The 24159-nt window shown below is 45.4% G+C and overlaps 1 protein-coding gene across 1 annotated transcript; it reads left to right on the top strand.

The window, feature by feature from the left end:
• Positions 1-45: 45 nt before the first annotated feature.
• CBY1 (chibby 1, beta catenin antagonist) lies at positions 46-21712 on the top strand. Its single transcript, XM_078683594.1, has 5 exons — positions 46-190; positions 6846-6999; positions 10795-10900; positions 13151-13257; positions 20918-21712. Exons 2-5 carry the CDS (start codon positions 6922-6924, stop codon positions 20996-20998), a joined length of 372 nt encoding a protein of 123 aa, XP_078539720.1. The 5' UTR covers positions 46-190; positions 6846-6921; the 3' UTR covers positions 20999-21712.
• Positions 21713-24159: the final 2447 nt, after the last annotated feature.

Raw genomic sequence — 24159 nt, 5'->3', positions numbered from 1 at the left:
GGTGGACAGGGGTGTGAGGGCTCTAGAAGTTATCCGACCGGCCTCCCGAGATAGCGATGCCCCTCTTAACTCTGCCATTTGGTGTCTCCCAAGGTTGAGCCATGCAGTGCGCATGAGCGACGGCCGTGGCGCCTGCGTAGAGTGTGTCACTCTAATCCAGGCAGTTAAAGAGACAGGGGAAAAAGGCAAGGTAAGAGACTGGGATGTTTAGAAAGAAGCCTAAAGTGGCGAACTGCAGCTTGATGGGTGTAACAGAGGGACTGGCAGGACTAGCGAAAGGAGGTGGAGGTAGCTACTATAATGTTCCGGAAAGGGAGTGGGGAATAGTTTTTATGTCAGTTAACTAAAGAGGGAGCCTACAAAATGCTTCTTAGGAACACTGCTACCAGTATACCAGGGCTTAAAAACGACAGCTCCCAACTTGCACCTTAAACGGCAATTACTGCTTTCACCACACGCTGCAGTGGAACTACAGCTCCCAAAGTGCGCCTAGAGGAGTGGGAATAATAAAATTCACAGCATATACAGGCAGGGGCGGCTGGTGACATTAGACAGTGGTGAGGCGTAAACTAATTTGCATATGCGTGTGCGAAGTGCCCAGCCAGTAACTGTGTGGTGTCATTCCTCTAGGATTATTGTATAGGAATATATCCTATACAACAAATGGTTAGGTAAACAAATGTAATTGAACTATGGAGAATGTGAGGGAGTCACAGATTCTTTGCTTGCGCATCAATATAAAAAAAAAACAGTTCAAAGAATGCCCCAAACACAAAACATTAAAACAAATAGACTAGATTACAGTGGTGAAATTATGCACTGACATTTGGACCAAACAATTGATACAAAATGGGGTTTTTGCACTGGTCCCTGCTGTGCCTTTTTCTTTTATTTACTTTAAGCCATATTGCACAGCGCGAGTGCTGATTTACATGTCTAAAAACATTGCATTGCATAGGCAAAACGTCTTGGCTTTGCCAGTGCTTGTTTCTCATTTCCAGCTCTGGTTAAAAGAGAGACCTAGAAATAGTCAAATGCATTTTGTTGTTGGCCAGCAAGATAAGTGTCATATGACTTATCGCCACTGCTCGTGCCCCCATGCAAATAAGGGGAGCTTGAGCTGCTTCTGCTGCACCTGTGAAGTGCCTTAATGAAGGTCTGAAAACGTTTTAATATAGAAACACCAGCATGTTTCCATCCATCCGTTTCCCACTCATGCTTTTTTAATTCCCCACAATCTCTCTTCATTTCCCGCTTTTATTTTCGCATTATTTCCTTCCTTTTTTCCCTTCACTGCCATTGTTCCCTCCCTCTTTTCATTCCCTGTTCCTCTTATCTATGTCTTTTCTCTTCCTTTACACGTTTCTTTTAGCACTCGATATTTCCATTGATTTTTTTTTCGTTTATATGGCTATCAGTGCAAGTAGTCATAGCTGACCGCAAGATACCTGACCCCTTTCTGTTCTTTACAGGGACCCTGGCTGCAGTATTGACCAGCCAATCCTGGCGCTGTATGCAGCGCCAGGATTAGCTGGGGGGGCACCATGACTGCTCGCCCAGTCGCCCTGTGCAACCCCGGGGGCTGCGGCCCGCCCCCTGGTCCTCTCTCTAAGGGGAACTGCACAGGGGAAACAATCTGCGCATGCGCGGGCTTGTTTCTCCCCAAAAATCCACTTGCGCAGCTGCAGCAGGCCCAGCCTCCTCCCCCACCCCCATCCCCCTCCCCCACCTTGCGCAATCTCTGAAAAAGTCGGGTATCTCCCAGATTCCCGGCCGGCGGGTAGCGCGATTATTTTAATATTTTTTTTGTATTTTAGTGACGACGCGGTGGGTCCATGGGGCTTAGTGGGGCTACGACCCTACGCCCCAATGGACGCACCGCGCCTGTGTACAGGGGAGAGGTGTTGTCACCTAGGGTTCTAAATAGGGTGAAAAAACGGGGGGGGGAGCATAGCCAATATAAATAAGGGCGTGGCTTAAAAACACGTAACCTAAAAATCTGTGCTTAGGTTTGTGTACCGCCCGACTTGCATTTTGCTGTTTCTGTAATTGCATCCAGAAATAGGTTACAAGTAACATCATACCTACAACAAGTCAGAACTATTGGCTTTGTCAATGGCTGTTAGCAGGGCACAAGTCCTAAAAAAAGAATTTGGGGTGCTAACATAGTTAATCAGTAACCAAGTGGCCTCACAGCATGTGACATCCCAGGAAGTAGCATCACAAGGAGTGACATCAGATCTTAAGCCATCACATACATGTTTAGCAGGTATATCATGAGTACATTTGAGCACATTTCGAGTATACTTGCAAACCTTCCTGATTTAGGCAGAAGATTCACACTTTTGTACGCTACACATAAAACAATGTTGCCTTTTGTCAGCGTAAGCTTTCTCTAGCCATAGTGCTTTAAAAAAAATAATAGTGATATTTAAATTATTACAACGCCTCCTCAGGGGTAGTAAGCACTATATAAATGCTATTTATTTTGTGCAAATACTGGGAAAGATCAACACATCCAACATTTTTACAGTGCATGCACATCTCCTAAACAGAGCCTCAACAAAGTGAAAAGCTACCTCTCCTAAGCATGTGTTTAGTGCTAACAAGGTATGAGCCTCTGTTTCCACTCTTCTGCATTTACTTCTAGGTGTAAGGCCCCTGACTGCTGCCAGTCAGGAGACTCGAACAAAAGGAGGCCTGATGACCCCTCAGATTTGGCCTTGGTTATCAATCAATCGGGCAATTGTAAGCGCGCTACTCACCCGTGAGGGTCTCAAGGCGCTGTGGGGGGGTGGGGGGCACGCAGGAGTCGTAACTAAGAAAGCCCCTTCCCCGCCTGTAGGTTGTTGTGGATCAAAAGCAGACACCAACGTGCGGGCGCTGCTGAAAGTATCCCGGTGTTTGGAAATTACACCGGGACGAATTCAGCATCTTTATCAGTGGGGCCCAACTTCTTGGCGTCCACCCTGTGAAAAAAGTGGGTGAACGCCGTCCACCCGCGTGTACCTCCGACTCGTGCCCTGGTTGTTAGTTTCTGTAAGATACTTTAGCAGCTACTATGGCTTGTATATAATATTGAAAAAGCTTTCACTTAAAGCCCTGGTGACACCACGACAATGTTGCTGTTACTGAATTTCAAAAAGAGAAGGGAAATCCAGAGAGAAAATTACTCTCTTAAATGGATTTCCCTTCCTCTATAATGCTCACCTGGCATAACGTCATGCCATAACTTCTCCACTAGTGAGAAGTGAGCAGTGTAAGCAAATCAGATTCTTGTGCCTGCAGTCATTGCAGTCTGGAAAAAAATGGAGCGCCGGTGCCAGGGCACAAAACACAGCCCAATAGAGACCCGTTTCGAGGCCCCCTCTAAAAAACTGCCGGTGCTCAAATTTATTCCCAAGCCACATTCTCTTCAACATAATAAACTGGCTTGGCTAAAATCTATTAAGCTTGGAAGGACAGACATACCAATCGAGAATACATTTCTAGTGGGACTTCTTTCCCCAAAATATTCATACCTCACTTGAAACAAACAGCGTAACCCCGAATGCCCCATATTTGGGCAGGCACTAAAGGAACAGTACCAACAGTAACAATGCAAGCCTTCACATTGCATCTCTGCACCTTAATAAGTATTATCACTGGCACAACATATCCTGTGCAAATACTGCATCACATATTATGGCCCACATGGAACCCTTACTAAGTTTTTTTTTCTTCACAAACTTTATTGGATTTTTTAAAGTACATACAATGCTTGGTCTTATCGCGGTTCTGCCCTTCAATTATGATCAAATATTCCACTGTTTACATATATCTTGCGTGATATCACAGTGGGGATCAGTAACAGACATTTAGCCAGTACAAAGTTTAGTATTCGTGCAATGCATAACTTTGTGTACATTACATTACTATCCCTAAATATGGTAAAGCTTCAAACCCGCCCTCACCTCCCCCTTACTGGCAGATATCAACATTCAGAGCCGTGTTACAAGTGGAATTGGTTGCATGGACAGTACCCTCCTAATGGATTCTAGTATGGACAGTAACCTCAATACAGTATAATAAATTGGGGTATCCGGGGCGTTACCAATTGTATGAGGATATACTTATGACTTCTAGTTCATAATATTCGGGTGGTGTGTTATCAGTCAGTACCTTACTAGTGGTCGCTCAAAGTCCAGCCGGACCAGGGTCAATGCATGTGTTGATCAGGTTCTCGGTATGTCTAGGGTTTAAGGATTGTAGTAGGGTGCCCCATTCCATGCCTATCTGTGTTTTCCGTATTCTCCTGTACTCTTCTCTGCAGAGCGCATCACCTTCCACCTTCCCCCATTGTAAAACATCTTCCGGCCAAGTTGATATGCCTGGGGGAGGGGATGTTGACTTCCATCTTTTAGTTATTAGGCATTTCGAGAGAAGAAGTGCCAGGTCTGCATATTTCGCCTTCACCTTGTAGTTTTTGCGCTCAGGGGTACAGCCCAAGCAAGCATCTTTCAGCTGTACTCCAGTTAGTCCCTCCCACCACTTCTTTCAGCGCAGTACCTATTTGTGCACAGTAGAATGAAAGCATGGGGCAAGCCCACAACATGTGTAATAAGTCTGCATCCTGTTCACAGCATCTGAGGCATGCTGTAAATACCCTTGGAAACATAGCATGCAATCTGTGTGGTGTGAGGTAGGCCCTGTGTAGTACCATATAATGTATGAATTTGAACGTAGAATTACGTAGACTCGGGACCTGGGACCAGTGTTCGAGCCTCGGCATTGGTTCAATATTCTGTGATTCTTTGCAAATCTCTTAATCTGCTGTCCGGGATCTACTAATTTAAATAATAATTTTAAAAAACAGCAATATCGGAGGGGCGGTCAAGCAGTGTTGGGGAGAGAAGAGACAAATTAAAAGAAAAAAACAAACGTGCCTCGGAGAGGTGGTTGGGGCAATAAGGCAGTGAGGGGTGAAGGGGTGGAGCTGTAGCCAAGGAGGGGGAGCAAGCATTAGCAAATATAAATAGCAGCTGTTTATAATTTACGAGGAGAGGGAGCCAGCGTAGGCACGAGCGAGTTCCTGAGTCTAAACAAAAAAAAAGAGTGCTCAGACAGTAATAAATAACATGACGAGTAACAACACATGTGAGAGGGGCAGTCCTCGTGGGAGGTTACAAAAGAAAACAAGCATTTGCATAGCCAATAGGTCTCGCATTTGGGACCTTATAAGTGTTTAGCCATGCAACAGTTGGTGTTGTTGCACCAAGGATATTCTGCTGCATAACTAAATACTCATAGGATCCAAAAAGCGAGACCGATTGGCTATGCCAATGCTTGTTTGTTTTTTGTTGCTGTTTTGTTTAAGTTGCCAGTTCTACAATAGCTGGATATGGTTTTTGTTAACAGTTCTTTGCATCAAATGAACTTGTTTTCATTGCTCTGAATGTTGTTTCCATTCGGTGTGGGGGCTGCCTATCTGTGCGCATGCGCCGAACTTTGCATATGAGAAAAAGCCTGGTGCAGGCGCAATTTACAAGTGTGGAGTGAGTGAGCCCCAGGCAGCATGACTCACTCACACAGGAGTTCATGCACTGCACCTGCATACTCAGCATGGTTTAAGGAAACTCGACCCACTCCCTCCCAGGCATCGAACATATATTTACCCAGAAACTCTGAGAAGAGCCTGCCTGCTGCACTGACGGCTGGTGGTGTGTGTGCCTGATGAAAGCGTGCACTGACGGCTGGTGGTGTGTGTGTCCTGTGAAAGCGTGCAGTGATGGCTGGTGGTGTGTGCCTGGTGGAAGCATTCACCGACGGCTGGTAGTGTGTGACGGCTGGTAGTGTGTGTGCCTGGTGGAACCGTGCACTGATGTCTGGTGGTGTGTGTGCCTGGTGGAAGCGTGCACTGACGGCTGGTGGTGTGTGTGCCCGGTGAGAGCGTGCACTGATGGCTGGTGGTGTGGGTGCCCGGTGAGAGCGGCACTGACGGCTGGTGGTGTGTGTGCCCGGTGAAAGCGTGCACTGACGGCTGGTGGTGTGTGTGCATGGTGGAAGCGTGCACTGGCGGCTGGTGGTGTGTGTGCCTGGTGGAAGCGTGCACTGACAGCTGGTGGTGTGTGCCTGGTGGAAGCGTGCATTGACGGCTGGTAGTGTGTGTGCCTGGTGAAAGCGTGCACTGACGGCTGGTGGTGTGAGTGCCTGGCGGAAGCAGGCACTGACAGCTGGTGGTATGCGTGTGTGCCTGGTGGAAGCGAGCCAATCAGAAAGATGGGTGTTGCTTAATTCCCATATCCTGAATATAGCATGTCTCTAAGAGACAGCGCAAACGCTGCCTAGACAAGACCTAAAAAGAGCCATTTGTAACACACATATGTAGATGGATTTTGTCCTTATAGTGTATGTACTCAAACACACCATCAGTCCATGTCGTGAATGTGTTTTCCGGAATGCCTTATAGGAGCTGATGTGGTCGAGTTACAGCTCCAAACATGCACTGTGGGAGGGATTCAGACGACATCTTGCAGCATGTGTGTGGTAGTCAGCTACCAGCATGCAAAGGTGAAAAGGAGAAATACAGTTCCCAGAATCCAATAGAGGCTACAATTACTCGCATGAATCTGGAGGCCTCACGTGCCATTATCATCTGAAGGAATATCAGCTTGGTGTTCACGTAGTTTGGTTAAATGCTGTGACCATGCTCCCAAAGCAATTCTTTAGCTCCTATAATGTGACACTTTATTCATGGCCTAGGTATAATTCTATTTTGTTGTATGTTTATCCCTTGATTGGGTAGGAAGGCAGAAGCATTTCACATTCTCTAGCATTCAAGATACCCCACTTTTTGTCATTCACAGGCTTCCCGCCTGGTGTTTTCGAGGACGGTCACTTGATCTTTAGCTTTAAGGTACAACTTTTCCAAAACTCTGCATCATGCCGCTCTTTGGGAACAACTTTAGTCCTAAGAAAACACCTCCTCGGAAGTCTGCTTCGCTCTCCAACCTACATGCGGTAAGTCCTGAACCCTGCCCTATGGGCCAGAATTTCCTCCCATGCACTCTCCTCCCCCTTTCTATTTCATCGTATTTTTCTTGCTATCCAGTTATCCCAAAATGAGAAGTTGTGTTGTAATATTTTTATAAGCAATGGTCAGGAATGGCTGAATGTGAATAACGAGGAAAAAACAAGGGAGGAACCTTTACAATCCGATCAGGGACAGGGAAAGCACATGCAAAAAACAAGTAAATCTCTAAAGAACAGTGGTAATAAATCATAAACTTTTAACAAGTGCTAGTGGTCAGAGAACTCCAAATTGAGAAACATAACAATTATTCAATATCGGAAAGTCAAAACAATAATTATATTAAAAAAAACAAAAAATCATATGTTGACATTAAATATTTATTAACCCCTTGAGTGCTGCCCACGTTCAACGGACGTCGCGTGCACTACCTCGGTAGTGCTGCGCACGTCCGTTGAACGTCGCGGCCCAGCCAGCGCAATAGAATGTTCCGCACCAGCGCGGAACGTTCAGCGCAGGCAAGGGGTTAAACATATATATATATATGTGTCCAATATAAATATAAATGCCCAAGAACTCAGGAGTGCAATCCACTGTTTACCATCCATACGGATCTCACTTGCTCTCGTTCCATTTCTTCGGAAAAGATTCTTTTTGCCCTACGCGTTTCAAGTCTTGAGGACTCTTCCTCTGGGGCTGGTTATAGATACTTGGCAACGCTCGTTTCTTCCAGCTTTGTCCGCTTTTTATTTTCAGTTTGCCCCCTAATGGGCTTCAGGCTTGGATGTTTCGCCGCTATGTTTTGTGGGATAAGAAGTCCCAGAAACGAGTCTTCGATTGCATCTTTTTCATTTAACCTTATTTTTTATCCTTATAGTAAGGTCCGGAATATGGAGCGAGAGCTTTTAGTGCCTTGGCTCGCAGTGCTGCATATGAAAGGGAATTGTTCCTCCTCGCAGCCTCCCATTTTCACATTGTTGGGCTGGTGCTCCTCCCCATGGTTTAGGCGCCCGTGTCAAAATGGCCAATACAAATGCCCAAGAACTCAGGAGGGCAATCCACTGTTTACCATCCATACGGATCTCACTTGCTCTCGTTCCATTTCTTCGGAAAAGATTATTTTTGCCCTACGCGTTTCATGTCTTGACGACTCTTCCTCTGGGGCTGGTTATAGATGCTTGGCAACGCTCGTTTCTTCCAGCTTTTTATTTTCAGTTTGCCCCCTTATGGGCTTCAGGCTTGGATGTTTCGCCGCTATGTTTTGTGGGAGTTCTTGGGCATTTGTATTGGATATATATATATATATATATATATATATATATATATATATATATAGATATATATATATAGATATATATATATATATAGATATATATATATATATATATATATATAGTTTTTTCGCCAATCCTCGAGCCTCTGTGTGACGGCGGGCTGAAACGGGGTAGCGACGCCCCTGAATTCCACAAAAATGCTCTTAGTCTCCAAACAAAAGCAGCTTCAGCCCAAATTCTTATCAGCGTGATTTATTTATTTATTTAACAAAATACATGTCAAACAAATCACCCGACGCGTTTCGGTGCAGCCGCACCTTGGTCACGTGACCAAGAGCATTTTTGTGGGATATATATATATATATATATATATATATATATATAATCTCAAGCTCCACAGTTGCCCTTTGCATCAAGAACTTTGCATCAAGAAGCACTCGGGTCACTGCAATGTTAAAAACCTTTATTGGTATGGACAGCCACAGACGTCAATGATACAGGCAGCTTGAAGCCTGACGCGTTTCGATATTGAATTTTCTTCCTCAGAGGCATCACAGGGTCAAAGGGTGCAGGTACGGCGTCTCAGAGTCATTCATGCGTTATGGCGCACCTAAATAGGTAGTCCGTATGGCAGCTGAGCCATGCATGCTGGGATATGTAGTTGCCGGTATTGCTCCTGAATGGCTGCACCCCAATTTCTGCCAATATAAAGTTCTGCACAAGCTTCGAAGTCGAGTGATGTCCTCAATCCACACACTGGCCCGCCATCACCGGCTCAATTATTTTCTTGCCAATCGCGGCCCTCCTTAATGAGTTCAATGCTGGAGATCTTGTCTGTGATAATCTGGAGTAATGTGGTCACCCATAAAAGGAGGCACGCAACCTTTTGGATTCTTGATGGTTTCTGCTGCTAAAATTGACTACAGAAATCTGTATGCCACAAATTTTACTCTGATTCCTAAAGTATGGCTGCTCATTGACAAACTTTCTGTTCTTATCAGGTCGTGCCCGGGCACATTATGGCAATTATATTTTCAGAGGAGCAAGCACGTATATGCATACTTTTCATTTGCATTAGGTTTCATTTCACTTGAAGTAATTGGGAATCTGGGTCCCGGTGAACTGCAGAATTTTAGCAGAACTCACACACGTGCTTGCTACTGTGTGAGGTGAAAATCGCACTAGGATGCTTATAGACATTATGCACCATTTTCTGCTGCATTCTTGCTCGGTGCTCTTTTACTATTGTCTGTTAATGAAAGGTCTGCTGATACCCTCCATTTGCAGACATTGCTCTGAGCTAAGCCCTTCTGATCTGAAACATTGTGTGTTTGTCACAGCAGCCTTGGTTCCCAGGAGAGGCTTGGTTCTCTATGATTGACGTGCAGAGCTACTGGGGGGGGGGGGGGGCAGGCAACCCTTGCTATCACTGGACCACATGTAACATCCACATGTACATTGTGCTACTGTGGATCTCTCAGTAGGAAAAAATCGGCAGCAAGAAGCAAAAATAGAGAAAAATGGGAAACAAATGGCTTTGAAACCTTGGGTGCTGTAATGGGGCAAAACCATATCATTCATGCTCTTAACTGTAATATGTGATACACCTGGGATTAGCTCAGAATGAGGATCGAGAAGAGAGCCCAGCTAGGAAACCAGAAATGGGGGCCAGCTGGGTGACGTGTGTTTCTTTCTTTTACATGCCCTCGATCCGAACCCATGCTCTTGTTGGCCACTATTCACATTTTTCCTAGTTTGCCCCAGTGGCTGCATCTGAGTGCAAGTCTGTGGCGAGTCCTGTAGGAAGACAGTGCAGTTGAGAGACTGGGTCCTTCTTGCAAGGATAGAGAGGAAGGCTACACTAAGAAAAGGCTCAGAGGCCACTGATGACTTCAGGCAGCTACTAGAACGTGACCTCAACGCAGGGGGTGGCGAGTGCATAACAACAGAATTTAAAGCATTTAATGTTATTGTGTCTCCCTGGTTAACACTGCGCCAGATTACCTAGGCTGGAATAGTGCTATCCATCACCAGTGCTCAACATCCAAATGCCTTCTGTATGAAAGAAAGCAGATCAGTGCTCAGTGAACTCTACCCAATGCTGTTTCAAGACATCTAGCGTGTATTTTTTTTATTGTAATGCACCATTCTCTCTTTTTAGATCGGATTGATGTCACTCAGAGGAACTAAGCATTCTCAACCTTGGATACATTTAAAAACCCTTCAATAATGTGTCATTTCTGTTGTGCAGTGAACTTAAGCATTTCTTTTCTCTCCCCTCACCCCTCCTCTCTTGTGATCCCCACTACTTTCCTCTACTTGCCTACCTGCTCCTCCATCACTCTCTGCTTTCCCTCTTCGTATGTCCTTGTACGTATTTTACTCTCCATCTCATCTCATTTATGTTCCCTTCTGTATTCATCCTTTTAACATCATCATCATGTCCCTCTCTCTCCTTCCACATTCTCTCTGTTTCCCCTTTTCTTCTGCTCCTTTTGTCCATCTTTTCAGCTGGATCGTAGTGTGAGGGAGATAGAGCTGGGATTGGACTATGGCCCTCCAAATATGAACATCGCGGGGCAGATCCTGAAGTTTGAAAACGGGCAATGGATAGCAGGTATGGCCTAGTAAGCAATATAAAGGCTGATAGTCTGCACAGACCTGGCAAAATCGTTTATCTTATTCCATATCTCCTGAATTGTAGAGGGCAAAGGAAGTTGGTGACTCAAGAGTATGGTATGGCATCAGACTGCGACCACTTTCACCTTGGTTCAGGAGAGACATGTTCAGGACAGAATATGTAAATTTTTTATAAACCCTGAAGAGGAGCAGACTACTGTATCTTGTTATAAATTTGTATTTTATTTTTATATAAGCTCTACTGGGCAAGGCATTACTTTGCATGGCTAAAGAGCATTACATTGTTTAGTCGATCCGTGGGCATAGTCGGGTTACTATGTGTGGATGAATAGACTGTCATCTTCTACAGAGGCGCAAAATGCTGAGAAAGGGAGTAGATGGCACGTTTCACTGCTTGTTAAATGAAAATCTATGTTTGCATCAACGTTTCCCCAAAAATTAAAAGTACTCTACAGTAGTTTCTTTACCTTTAGCAACAATATACATATTGATTAAAAACAGCCAAGGTTAAAGACCCAGGAGAAATTATTTTCCATATTTTCTCCTGTGCATCTTTCACATGTGTGTAGCAGAAATGTGCATTGGCATTTTATAAAAGTGTTTTATTTCCTCCACATATATAATATGTTTTTGCATTTCGAAACCCCCCTTTGTTTACACCCTGTGATAAAATATGGGCGTTTGAGGAAACGTCAACATCTGTTTACACCATTTTGGGACTAGTTTTTGGTGGATAAATGATATGGAAAACTCCCTGTCCCCCTCTTTTCTCACACCAAACATGTCCTGCCCTAAACGTATGAGTAAAGTCCCCCCCCCCCCCCTTCTTGTACAGTTTGATTGGGAATTTCCAGCTCTTGATTTGTTAATCGAGTAGTGGAATTTAGTACTGTAATTGTAAAACACCCCGTTCTGAAGCCTCCATCACAGAGCTTGCCTTGGTTTTGTAATGGAAAATGTCTAGAGCAGCCTTCACCTCCACTTCAGGGTGTCCATAATCTACGTCTGTTTCACCATCAGTTCTCCTATATGGTAATTGTGCCAGAGATTTTCCTGAGAGGCTTTCGCTGCCAACAAAACGGTGGACGGGAATTTACCAGGTGGAGAGAGTTCCATGAAGTCTGGGTCGCTCAACACAAGTGTAATTTTCCCATTGTCTTGGGTTTCTTCACCATTGGCTTTAGGTAATCCCCGAGTACCATCTGTAGTTATTAGGGTGAGAGGAGATTTAGTTATACTAATCTCAGAATTTTTAAGATTCTTTTTAGTACATGCTCCAAAATATGCCAAAAATAGATCTCTCCTGACCAGTCTTGCTGAACGCCACACCTCCTTGTGGCAAATCCTCCCGGTAGCAAATGGGCACACCAACCAGTACTGAAGATTTTCGGGGGCTCAACATTTTGTTACCCTATGTGTAAAAAATGCAGAATTTGAATAGAATGCTGAATATAGGAATGTCTTGCAAACAGGCAAAACCAGTCATTCATTATAAGTGACACTCTCCAGTCTACCTTTGCTGTGTTTTCTGCTTTTGCTGCACATTATGCCTCTGAGCTGGTGGGCACCAGGGAGAGCATTTTGTTTTGGGCGTGTTTGCCTCCCAAACAGAATAATTATGGCAGTGCAGAGATTTTGTAAACACGGTAGGGATATTCCTCAAGTCTTTAAAAATCAGACGTAGGCTGACCTAAATATAATTTGTTAGGTCTTTTAAAAGTTCAGTAATGCCGTGGCCACTTTCAGTTGAATGCCAGGGCAGTACTCCAGAAAGGTGGGTAAGACTGGAGTCGAATAAGTCACGTGCCCAGCTAAAGCATGGTGTGTGACTAACTGTTCCTGGCCCATTTACCCTTTTAGAGGCTGACTGGCTTGGTGAGAAATTCTCCTGGCAAGACTAGCACTTTCGTGCAAGCTGTGGACTCGTCAAAGGTGTTTCACAAGCAAGGCCAAAAAGAGATGAGGGATACTTGGTTGTTCAAAGGGACTACTAGCGAACATTATGGTCTGCTCCCTAAACCTTTGCACCATTATGAACACGGATAGTGTCTCAAACAACTATATCGCTAAATAGATCCACTGGAATCCACTCAAGCAAAAATGAAAGATCCCCCCCCACCAGTGCAAACATACCACATGTGAGGAATTAGCTATTCAGTCTTGCTTTTGCCACCATCCGATGAGGCTGTTTATGTTTAATATTCAATATTTTTCTTGTCTTGAGTAGAGTCTGGTGGTACAGGGAACGAAGTACAGCGCCTGCATAAACGGAACCAGCAGCTGGAGGAGGAGAACAACTTGCTGAGGCTGAAAGTGGAGGTTCTGTTGGACATGGTGAGGGCATAGGGGTGGGATCTGAGGAATAGCTCTGCTGTCTGTAAATGATCTTCGAAACCTAAGGACAGGTCTTGTGCACTAACTTGTAAGATGTGCATAACATTGAGAGTGGATCTGCTGTCTGTATCTGTGAGATGTGTATAATCTGAAAAATCTCTCCTTTGTGAACCCTGGGCATAAGAAATAAATCTTGTAGGAAACTGGGTTTTTGTTGCAGTAGTCCCTGTCCCCCCCACTTTTTGCCTGTCATTTAATGCAACTTTGGCTGAAGTGCACTGGTTTCCTCCTAAACATGTTCCCAGTGTGAGTGTTCTTTCCCCAAAACAAGACAACTGGTCATTTGATCCCCAAGTGACCTGGCTTTTAGCACCTCTGTAAGTCCCTAGTAAGTGGTTCCTCTGGTACCTAGGACGTAGGTATTAAATAGGGTTCCTAAGAGCTCCAACTCTGGGGCTGGGGCCACTCTAAGGGCCCCAGCACCAAACTCATACAGACTACCGCTGTGTGCTCCAAAAAGTGAAAATCCAACACGTCGCACGCCTGTCCATGTTCCCTAACACTGCATCGAATTTTTGTAAGTCACCCCTACAGCAGGAATTAAAGCCCTAAGACAGGGTGCAGTATATTACATGTATGGACATATCTGCATGAGCTGATATGCCCCTGTGCTGGCCAGTTCAATTACTTCCAGAACAAGTGACCAATGAAGCCATTTTAAGTACATGTGCTGGACACTGGTCAAAAGCGAGTTCCCCAGCTACATGATGGCTTCACTGAAACTAGAGATGTTTGGTATCGAACATCTCGTATTAATAAACCCACACTGATTCCAGTGACAGATTTATTAATACATGCAGCTAAAGGGCACCTTAGAGGTACCCCCTGAAAACCTACCAACTACTAGAGTGCTGACTGACTGGTCCTAGCCAGGCTGCCACCACAGACTAGTTTCTGACCCCTAGTTCAAGAACCAAGCCTGCTCAGGCAGAGGGTGCTTACACCCCCCCCCCGTCCCCCGTCCCCCCGTCCAGGGCCCATTTGGCACCTGGACAGGTGGGAAAATCAGTAGTCAGAAAGGTGTGTTCACTTTCAGGCTAGTGCCACCTCTAAAAGGGGCTACCTAAGTGAATGCAAATTTTCAGAGTCTGACATCTTTGTGATGTTAGAGCTTGGAAATCTGGGACAGAGTTATGCCCTGCTGACCTAATAGAAGAAGAAGAACTGCAGAGCTGTGAAAAGCAAGAACTGTGGAAGAAGCAACTGACTTGGCGCCAGTCCTGCTGGTCTGCTTGCTGTTCAAGATGATTGTGCCAAAGTCAACTCATCCTGTAAGCTACTGGACCTCCAAAAGCCTGGGAGGACTACTAGCACTTCTGTTTTGACTCTGGAACTCACGTGGAGCAGCGGAGCTGCTTCCCTGCACCCTGCAGGTACCAAAGAAAGAACTATGAAGGCTCCAGACCGCGTAAACTTGACACCAGTTAGCACCACTGCACCAGTCGCTCCAAGTTCGAGTTGAAGTGAGCCAACGGTGCCAGTGTGGTCCTCCAGAGAAGAAGCCTTCCTTGGGTTTGCCAGTAGGGGACTCCTTGATGCCTCTTGCAGCCTCTTTGTGCAGCCCCCCTGACCACGAGTGACTCAGCTGTAAAAACCTGATGCCTTAAGACACCTCTGTACCCGTCACCTATGACCCAAGCGGAAATGGACCAAAGGGGTCCCCGAGCATCGTGAGACTTGATCTCCTTTGTTGTTTCAGCCTGACTGGTTTCCTAGTACAGACCTGCAGCCTCTTTCCGACTGGACTGATCTCTGTTGACTAACAATGGGCACCCGACGATGAAACACAACTCTGCACCCAGATGCCCCAGAGCCTACAGAGGTGACCTGATGGTGTGGCCTTGGACCTTGCCCCATACTTACCTTAAGTCCAGGAGATTGGTCATGTAAGTCTCGTGAAGTGCCCGAATGCAGTACAAGTTTATCCCCCATTGGATAACATTGTGCACCAGACGCTGAAAAGCACCTCTGCAACCGGCTGTCCAAGTGCTGCCTAAGGTGACCTGTTGGTGCTGCCTTGGACCTTGCCCTATACTTACCTTAAGTTCAGGAGATTGACCCACAAGACGCTGCAAAGTACCTATATACAGTGTATGTCTTTCCTCCATAGGATACCATTTACTCTTCAGGAACTGCACTGAAGTGTTGATTTTCCACACCTATAAAAATGTATACTCGAAACGTACTTACCTGATTTTGATGATCTTGGTGCCAAACATTATATAAAGATAAGAGTCATTTTTAGGTCGAGGTAATATCCGGTCTGCCGAAGGCAGAACTGGAAGTCCGAGATTTTATGTTTCTTAGTGGGACTATTAGTCCCGCCTCTGCTTTTGGCTCTCTCCCATTGGCTGGCTTCCTAAATGGAGGCCAGCCATTAGAGGAGAGAGCCGTCCCTCCGAATAGGCTCCGTCTTTTTCGGGTTTGGGGGCGTAGGTTTTGCTGTTCTTTTGACAGTGACGTCGCCTGTCACTCAAAACAGCAAAACCACGCCCCCAAATCCGAAAAAATCGGAAGCTGGCGGGCGCCATTTTTTTCTTGTCTGCGGTGAGGTGAGGATCTGCAGGTCCCGGCGCTGCTGGCTTCTTTTTCATGAGTCTTTACTCCAGGGCTCGGTCATAGAGGCGCTGTTACTCCGGGGCTCCTCTGCTGCTGCTTCTGCTCCACCCCCGCCGCTGACTCCGAGGCCTGAGATCAGTGCGAATCAGTAGAGGAAACCCCAGAGAGGTGGCAGCGGGCAGAGAGGCAGGGCGCAGCCAGCGAGGAGGGGAGAGCGGAGCCTGGCACCTGCAGCGACGGGAGCCCTCCAGCAGCCAGCCCGGGAGCCCGGAGCATGCCCACAGCGCCCCGCGCCAGGATCAATGCCTCAAATGCCGGATCTCTGCTTGGACAGGCTGCTCGACTCCACCTTGGTAAGGGCAACCCCAGCTCTCCCTGTCAAGGGTTACCTGAAAGCAGCTTTCCACACCGAGCTATCGCGGAAGAGCCCCTTCCTCCCACAGCGCCCGGAGGCGGCCCGGTTCTTCGAGTGGGCGCTCTATGCCAAGTCAAAAGACGCAATGCGCTCGCTGGGATCAGACACTTTGAGGCGCTTTATGGGAGAGTTTCACCCTGAAGTTGAGGTGCGCACCACATAGCTCCTGGTTGTACCTTGGTTTCAGGGTGACAACCCCAGGATAGGGTTGTATTGGTGGGCTGTGTGTCGTGCGCATTTGGCAGTGTTGTAACTTGGACCCATTTCTGTCTGATAAGATGCATATTTTCTTTACTTGCTGTACCCCGTGAAACTGTCTCTTGATTTTGTAAGTTGGACTTTCTAATACTGAAGGGCTTCTCGGCTGTGTAAAATCTACGTTGTACCATTTAAATTTCCGGGTTTTTTAAAAAATCAAGCGCTGTTGAATATCGGTGCTTTTTAAACCATCCCATTTCCTCCACATAACTGAACGTGCATAAAATACTCTAAAGCGAGTTTTAATGTACTGTTTTGTATAGCGCTATTGATTGACACGAAAGCCTCTCTGTAGCGCTTGGATATCTGTAGTGTACTTTTGACACTTAGTTTGCGAAGCAGATCACTCTTCTGACCGTGATGGGGTATCCTATTGGTGTGCCTCTTTCCCAAGACTGCGCAGGTGCTTCTTGAGCTGGGAGGCAGGATGCAGGATGAAAGCGAGGACGTTAGCGGAGGGGGGTGGCGGGGGCGCTTGTTTGTGCTGAAAGTTGTTTGTGCGCTGGTGGGAAAGTTCAGCATCCCCCCGCCTGGAATAGACAAACTGGGCTCTTCCGCTGCTGTGGCGTGCGCCTTCCAGATATAGCCTCATTCAGACGTAGACAGCAGCTCCTTCCCCTTCCTCCCCTTGTTTGTGATACTTTTCCCGAGGCTGCTGCTGCTGTTTCAGGGGCGCAGAGTTGGTGCACAGCGGCCATGACCCCGGGACTGTCCGTACGCCTGCCTAGCCTGAAGGTGGGTGCTGGGAAACAGGGTTGTGATGGGTTCAGGTAGGGGCATGAAAGGGAGGCACACACACCACGTTTCTTTTTCATTGTATTTTGTGAGGAATTGGCGGTAAATGTCGTACAGAGGCTTCTTGGCGCTAGACACATCCAGTCAAAACTTTGAGCCTGTCATTCTTTACCATCACTGCATTTGCTTAGTTTTGTGGGTCGCACAGGGAACATTTGCGAGCGGTGGGATCTGCTCTTTAAGGTTGATTTTTGTGCACAATTTTCCGGAAGGGGGTTTCTTTCCGGTGATTGTGCCCTCCGTTTTCGTGCCTCTGTTTCCCTGCTTATAATCCGGTGATTGTGCTCGCCGTTTTCGTGCCTCTGTTTCCCTGCTTGTTGTATGTTGAGCTCTTCCACTGAATAGCTGCGGATTCAGCTTCTGTTATGTGCTTGCTCCCATGCCTGTGCTTGCTCCCCTGCCCCCTGGCTGTGCTTGCGGCCGAGCGATTAAGCTATTGGCATTGTAAATGACAATGCCATTTATTTAACGATTAAACTATTGGCAATGTAAATAACAATGCCATTTATTTATGATTTAAAAATAAAATCACAAGCAATGCCAATAGCTCTACCTTTAATAATGCCGAGACCATTGCATTGTAAATGCTTGTTATAAATTGTTGTGGACCTTGCCTGTGTGTGTATTGCAGATGTTTAACACTCCTGTCTGATAAGCCTAAGGCTGCTGAACCACACCACCCCCTAAAGGAGCACCTTGGGATTGCTATAGCAAGTCTCTGTCTTTGTGCACTACACCTCTTTTGGTTATACTATATAAAGAGCCAGCTTCCTACATATCTACACAATGAATAGTTCTATTGCCTAATCCATTAATATCTGTGTAACAAAAAGTGCAGATGTGCTGTTGACCCATGGGGATCTGTATACCTTAAAGGATACCTCAGCTATCATAGCCTGTGAAATATGTAAAACCCAATATATCTGAAGTCTGTGATCTATGTTGCCTTAAGGATAGTTCTGCTATTAAACCCTGTGTGATGTCTACAACACCTTGCTGCTGAATCATCTGAGATCAGACACCATGTGACGTGTCTGATGACACTGATGCCTAAGCCTGTTAGATTTCTGTAGCTTGCTATTTATTATACTTAATAGTGTTGCTGTCTTAGCTTGTGAGGTTGAGGGCTTTTAAGGTCGCGCCTATGCAGCGTGCATGCGCTGCTTAGGAGACCTTTAGCCGTCGCTCTGCTCATTTCCAATAACATTCTTGTGCTTGTGGCGGCATCCACCCTGCGGGGGCGAGCAGGAGCGCGCCACAAGCACGAGTGCAGTGCTTGAAAATGAGCAGCCTGCTTGCGCTTTCACTTTCGCCCGCTCTATCAAACCTTCCGCCCCAACTGCCGCTCACATCAGGCTTCACGCCCCACAAAGCGTACTCTGGTCTCCATTACACAGGGCTAGGAAGGAGTCCCACAGCATCCAAAGGTACAGGGATCCCTTTCAGTTGCTGTTTAAATTGATAGATACTCTTAAAGAAGCATTAGCATGGTTAGGGGCAAGCACTGTTCTGCAAATGACATAAGCAGAAAATGTGGTCATTGATAGAGGGGCATTGATAAAATTAGACGTGTGGTCACAAAGAAAAGTTCATTGCTTGTAACACTAGTGTGAGCTCGTTTACACAATGACGTGTTGCATACTCCTGCAATCTTGCAGATTTATTTGAAAAGAGGTCACTGAGTATTCAATAGCAACTATGGGGTGTCGACTTAGACAGTATGTGTTGACTGCTTGATTAGCATGAATGTATCATAGAATCACATCCTTTGCGCTAAGTAGTTACTTGTTGAACCGTAAGTGTGGGCGCTGCAGTACTGCATGGTGACAGATTGCTTAATGCTGCTGACGTACAGGTATCCAAGTCCACACAGTACTGCTTAGCAGAAATAAGGGCAAAGCACTGCATCACTGATTGTTAGTTCTTTCTTGCTGGGAGCTGGCCAGTGAGTGGCACTGTAACTGCACCACTTGTAGAAGGTGCTCTTAAAATACTTATCAGTTGCAGAGGAGCTAAGTGACAGACTCCTCGTGTAATGAAACACCTCGACAAACTGACCTATGAGAGGGCTTTTTAATCTTACACTATTCATCTTGGACAAAGGGCCCATGAAGTCACGGCATGTGAGTTTTTCAAGAGGACTAGGAACACGTCTGGTGAGTTGCTCTGCTCTTGTGATTTTGGTGGAATTACACAATCGCCCTCTCTTTGACAGTTTCATTGGGACTGCTGTCTTTGCAGTGATCACTGGGAGTGGATTTGGAAGGCAGGCGTGACGTTTTCTGTCACTTACAAAACATTTTTGACTGGTGCTGAAATGCCTTGGCCCGGAAGCCTCAGACTGACCTTTATTCTGAGCAACGTTTCATCAATGTGCACACCTAGCTGTGTGCTCCCATCAAACAGTGCACATACCTGGGCCTCTCACTGGAAGACTTAAGTGAGTACTGATATAACACAATTGTGTGTTCTTAGGGAAACACCTAGGCATGTTGTGCCTTAATCCGCTAATTTTATTTGTAGAGTAAACCAAAGAAGAAAAGCAATTCCTTCAAGAATGACAAAGCATAGCCTTTGTTTATACCAGTGTGTGTTCATCACTTTTAATGCAAGCTGAAAGTTGTGGCGCTTTTCGAGGGTGGAGATTTGAAGAATGTGGAAGCTTTTATAAGAGCAAGTGAAAGCGAAACCCCATTGTGGGCATTCTTGAGTTCGAACAATTTGCGACTTTATTATGGGGTTGCTTGCACCATATGCTCGTGTTTACTAGGTTTCAGAGAAAGTGTCCTTAAAGCCCTGCTCACAAGACAGCTATTATATACCGGTGACTCTGTGCACGGTAAATTACTTATGAAACACAACCAGGTGCTCTTCGAGGTTACTGAATTAAACAAACATCCTCGTCAGGTGGCAAACAGTTACCACTTTGTCCTTTAAAGCCATGGTTGCTTTCCTGACCAAGCAGGTAAATCTTCGTTTTCTGAGTTTTACCCCTCTTATTTAGAGGAGGTGGTAATGTTTTGTGTGCCCAAAAAACAACAGTTTGCCTTCATGGCCACAAGTAGGGGCTCTGCCCACTTACAGTTCAAACAATGGTGGATCCCAAGCTAACGGCAACTCATGTGGCCCAATCAAAAATTCAACAAGCACTGGACTAGCCAATAGGTCTCGCCTTTGGAACCTTATAAGTGTTTAGCCATGCAACAGTTGATGTGGTTGCACCAAGGATATTGTACTGCATAGATAAATGCTTATAAGGTCCCAAAGGCGAGACCTATTGGCTATGCCAATGCTTGTTATTCTGAATGGTAGTTATGCTGTCTGAGGTATGAGCCTGTATTATCTGTTTACTTCAAGGGATAGTTGCTCACTAGATTTTGATGTTTTTTCTTTGTAATCTGATAGATGGATTTGCTGTCTTAGAGTGCCAAACACCTCAGAGAAATGATATGCTATTGGCTCTATCTGTTTGAAGAATTCATCATACTTTGCTTCTAGAAGTTGACTTTTGAAAGACATTTTATTTTGCATGGCAGTCATTAACCAGTTCTCATACTTGATTCTTGTTTTCAGCTCACTGAATCAATGGCGGAGTCTCACCTGATTGAAAAAGAGGTGGATGCCCTTAAGAACCTTGGCAGAAAGAGAAAGTGAAATGTGAAATGAACTGGCTATGCTTGCTAAGAAATGTCTGCACGGCAAAACAGAAGACAAGGGAATGCGACCATTCTAGATCAAGATTAGTTTTCCCAGACTTAGATGCTGATTTAGAAGGGTGACTATATTTGGACAAATAATGTAGGACACATCTCTTGGTGATCTTCTCGTCTTTTGAGGCACAAAATCAAAACAACCTATTTCCAAGGGATTGTAACACAGATGGTGCGGCCACTGTAAAATGGTATCGGTAAGGCAGCCATCTTGAGATTTCAAAATGGAAGACACACCAATAAGGCAAAACAATTAATCCCTTCCTGGAAATCAGGGACCTGGTTGATCAGCATGCTGAGAACATTTCCACCAAATGAGGCATTTCTGGCTGTACATGTTGTGGGGCTATGGGGTACAATCTTCACCCATTTTTTACCCAATGCATTAAAAGTCATGGTACGTCCAGAACAACTTCTCTTTGGGGGTCTGGAGCCTCCTCCTGGTACTTGGGTTCACCCAACATTGTCCTTTCTCAGTAGTTGGTACTTCATTTGAGACATTTGGTAGACTGCTTCTCTCTAGAATTTTGAAAATCCCTTTGGTCCGGGTGAACCTAGATCCACCCGTGCTGAAAGGTGAAAAATATTTTATATCAAAGTGTGTGTGTGTGTGTGTTTTTACATAGAGCTTTATTTAATTAAACACAATGTTATAGTATTTCTGCCTTTTTGTCTGTGATTGTGACTACTTACATGTATGGGCACTGCTTCTGTTGACCTAGTTAGTGTGGGAAAATGTATCATTCTCAACAGTTTAATGGAAAATCGTGAATTAGAAAACTCCTCTAACGCTGCCCATGTCACGTAAATGGGAGCACAGAGTTTTGTAGCTCCACATAGCACCCAAGTAGTTTAAAGTTACTTCATGGGTTACGTCGTAATTTGTTACAAAATCAATAAATGCACACTCTAGGTTTCTTTAGAGGCATTACATAACCTACTTTAAGTACTGAAATTAAGGGGTAAAGTGCATGTTTCGCCTCTTTGAGCCTGGCGTTTTTATATTTGCAAGCTCCCACCAGTCTCTCATTCTCCCTGGTTGGTTTACAGACTGTGGAAAGTGACTCACTCCTACGCAGACACCTAGAGGTTAGCTTTTAGTACAGAGCTGCATACAAACATGTCTTTCAACCCTGGGTTCTCATTTATTCTTCGCATTTTGTTAATCAGCTTTTATTTCCAATTACATTTAACTATTGCTTCATATCCCTGAAGAGGCTTCAATGGTTGTATATTCTTACAACGAACTCCATTGTAACGCATGCCTTTACCATGCATGCGTTACAACGGAATGGTATTTCCACGCTTATCCTTCTCCACGAATTCTTCCGTGGTGACGTCATACGTCGTAAAGAGGAAGCAGAAGTTTCTTTCCGTTTCCTCTTCTACGACGCCAATTGCCTGCACATCTCGATTTCAGGTTTGTTTTTGTTTGTTTTGGGGGGGGAGCCCCCCAACCTCCCCTTTTTTTAATTGTACCCTTTACCACACATGCCTTTACTACGTACCTCGTAGTAAACGTATGCGTGGTAAAGACTTTCATTGTAAACACGCATGCGTTGTAATGCATGCGTGGTTACGGTTTTGGTTGAAACGGACGCGTTGTAGTGGCCGTTTCCCGGCTTCAATGTGCTTTCTATTATAGCACACTACTCTTTACGTTCTGTTCGTGAGTGAGTTCTCAGTAGGATGAATATGATCTTTGATTCTCTGCGCCAGTTGGATAAAGTGTATGCCAATGTGCCCCAATCTTTACCCTGGTGGATATTTTATTTTAATTCTTGTAATTGCCCAATGCATGTCTTGTCCTGGGAACAAATTAGATGTATTTTTGATGTTTGTAGCTAATAGGAAGGGGTATAAAGGGAATTGGTGCCAGTACCAGTACTGCTACTCACTTGCATGAACCAGGTTCCACTGAATAATTAAAAGACAAGGAGAATAAAAACGAACATAAAGAGGGTTGAAAACGAGATGTAGTTATCAATACAAGAGAATTCCTACTTTCCCTTCAGTGAATACGCTTTGAGGTTTTAAAATGTCCAAAGAGCGTAGCTGCCAAGTGGCAGTGTGTCATCCAATGCCTTCTTGTAGCCCTAGATTTTCATCCAGTAGAAGGTACGTTCTTGGGGTTATAGTTTGACTTTCACCATCATGCACAGGCTAAAAATTCCCCAATGCTAGGCTAAATATCCAGAACTAGCTGAAGGGGTAACATGGAATAGGTTTACTTATCACATGTGCAATAGAAGGGTACTATTTAAACTGAAAGGGAGATATAATATTTACAACTGCTGTCCAATTTCTCTAAAGGCATTACCATCTAAATATTGGCATAAACTATTGAGGCTACTGAGTGAAAAAAGGTACAAATTAAGTGTATAAGAACCTTAAGTATTATTATTATTATTATTATTATGAGTTTTGTATAGCGCCTGGTTACCAAATAGGCATCCCAGCGCTCGCCAGATAATAACGCTACCAAAGAATAATGCAGGGTTAAACAGAAAACAGGAACGTCTTTAAAAGTTTGCGGAACCGGAGAAGACTAGCTTCCGAGCGAAGTTGTAGGGGCAGTGAATTCCACAAAGTGGCCACATTTATCGAAAACCTTCTGCCACCGGTTCTAGCCCTCTTCACCCTCCCGACCTGAAGAAGATGTTGATGGTCGGAGCGAAGAGAGCGAGAGGCCTTGTAAGGCTGAACCATCTCCCCCAGAATAGGTGGGCCTTCCCCATGCAGAACTTTATGGGCTATACAGAGTGATTTGAATTTCACCCTGTCCCTAATAGGGAGCCAATGCAGAGCCCTCAGCGCCGGGCGAGCAGACTGGCGCCTGGGGAGACCCGTCAAGAGCCTGGCGGCCGCATTCTGCACTTGCTGCAGTTTGTTCAGGGTAGATTCGGGTGCACCCAGGAATAACGCGTTGCTGAAATCCAGCCGCGAGATGATCAATCCCTGGATGAGGAGCCTCCTAGTGGACGCTGGGAGCAAAGGTAAGATCTTCCGGGCTGAGCGGAGCAGGCCAAAACACACGCCAGCAGTCTTTTTAGCATGAGTTTTAAACGAGAGGCCCTGCTCCAGCCACACCCCCAAGCTCTTGAT

Source organism: Lissotriton helveticus, chromosome 1_1 (genome assembly GCF_964261635.1).
Source record: "Lissotriton helveticus chromosome 1_1, aLisHel1.1, whole genome shotgun sequence".
Lineage (NCBI taxonomy): Eukaryota > Metazoa > Chordata > Amphibia > Caudata > Salamandridae > Lissotriton > Lissotriton helveticus.
The sequence above is the reverse complement of the archived record's forward strand: the minus strand, read 5'-3'. Positions and strand labels throughout refer to the sequence as shown.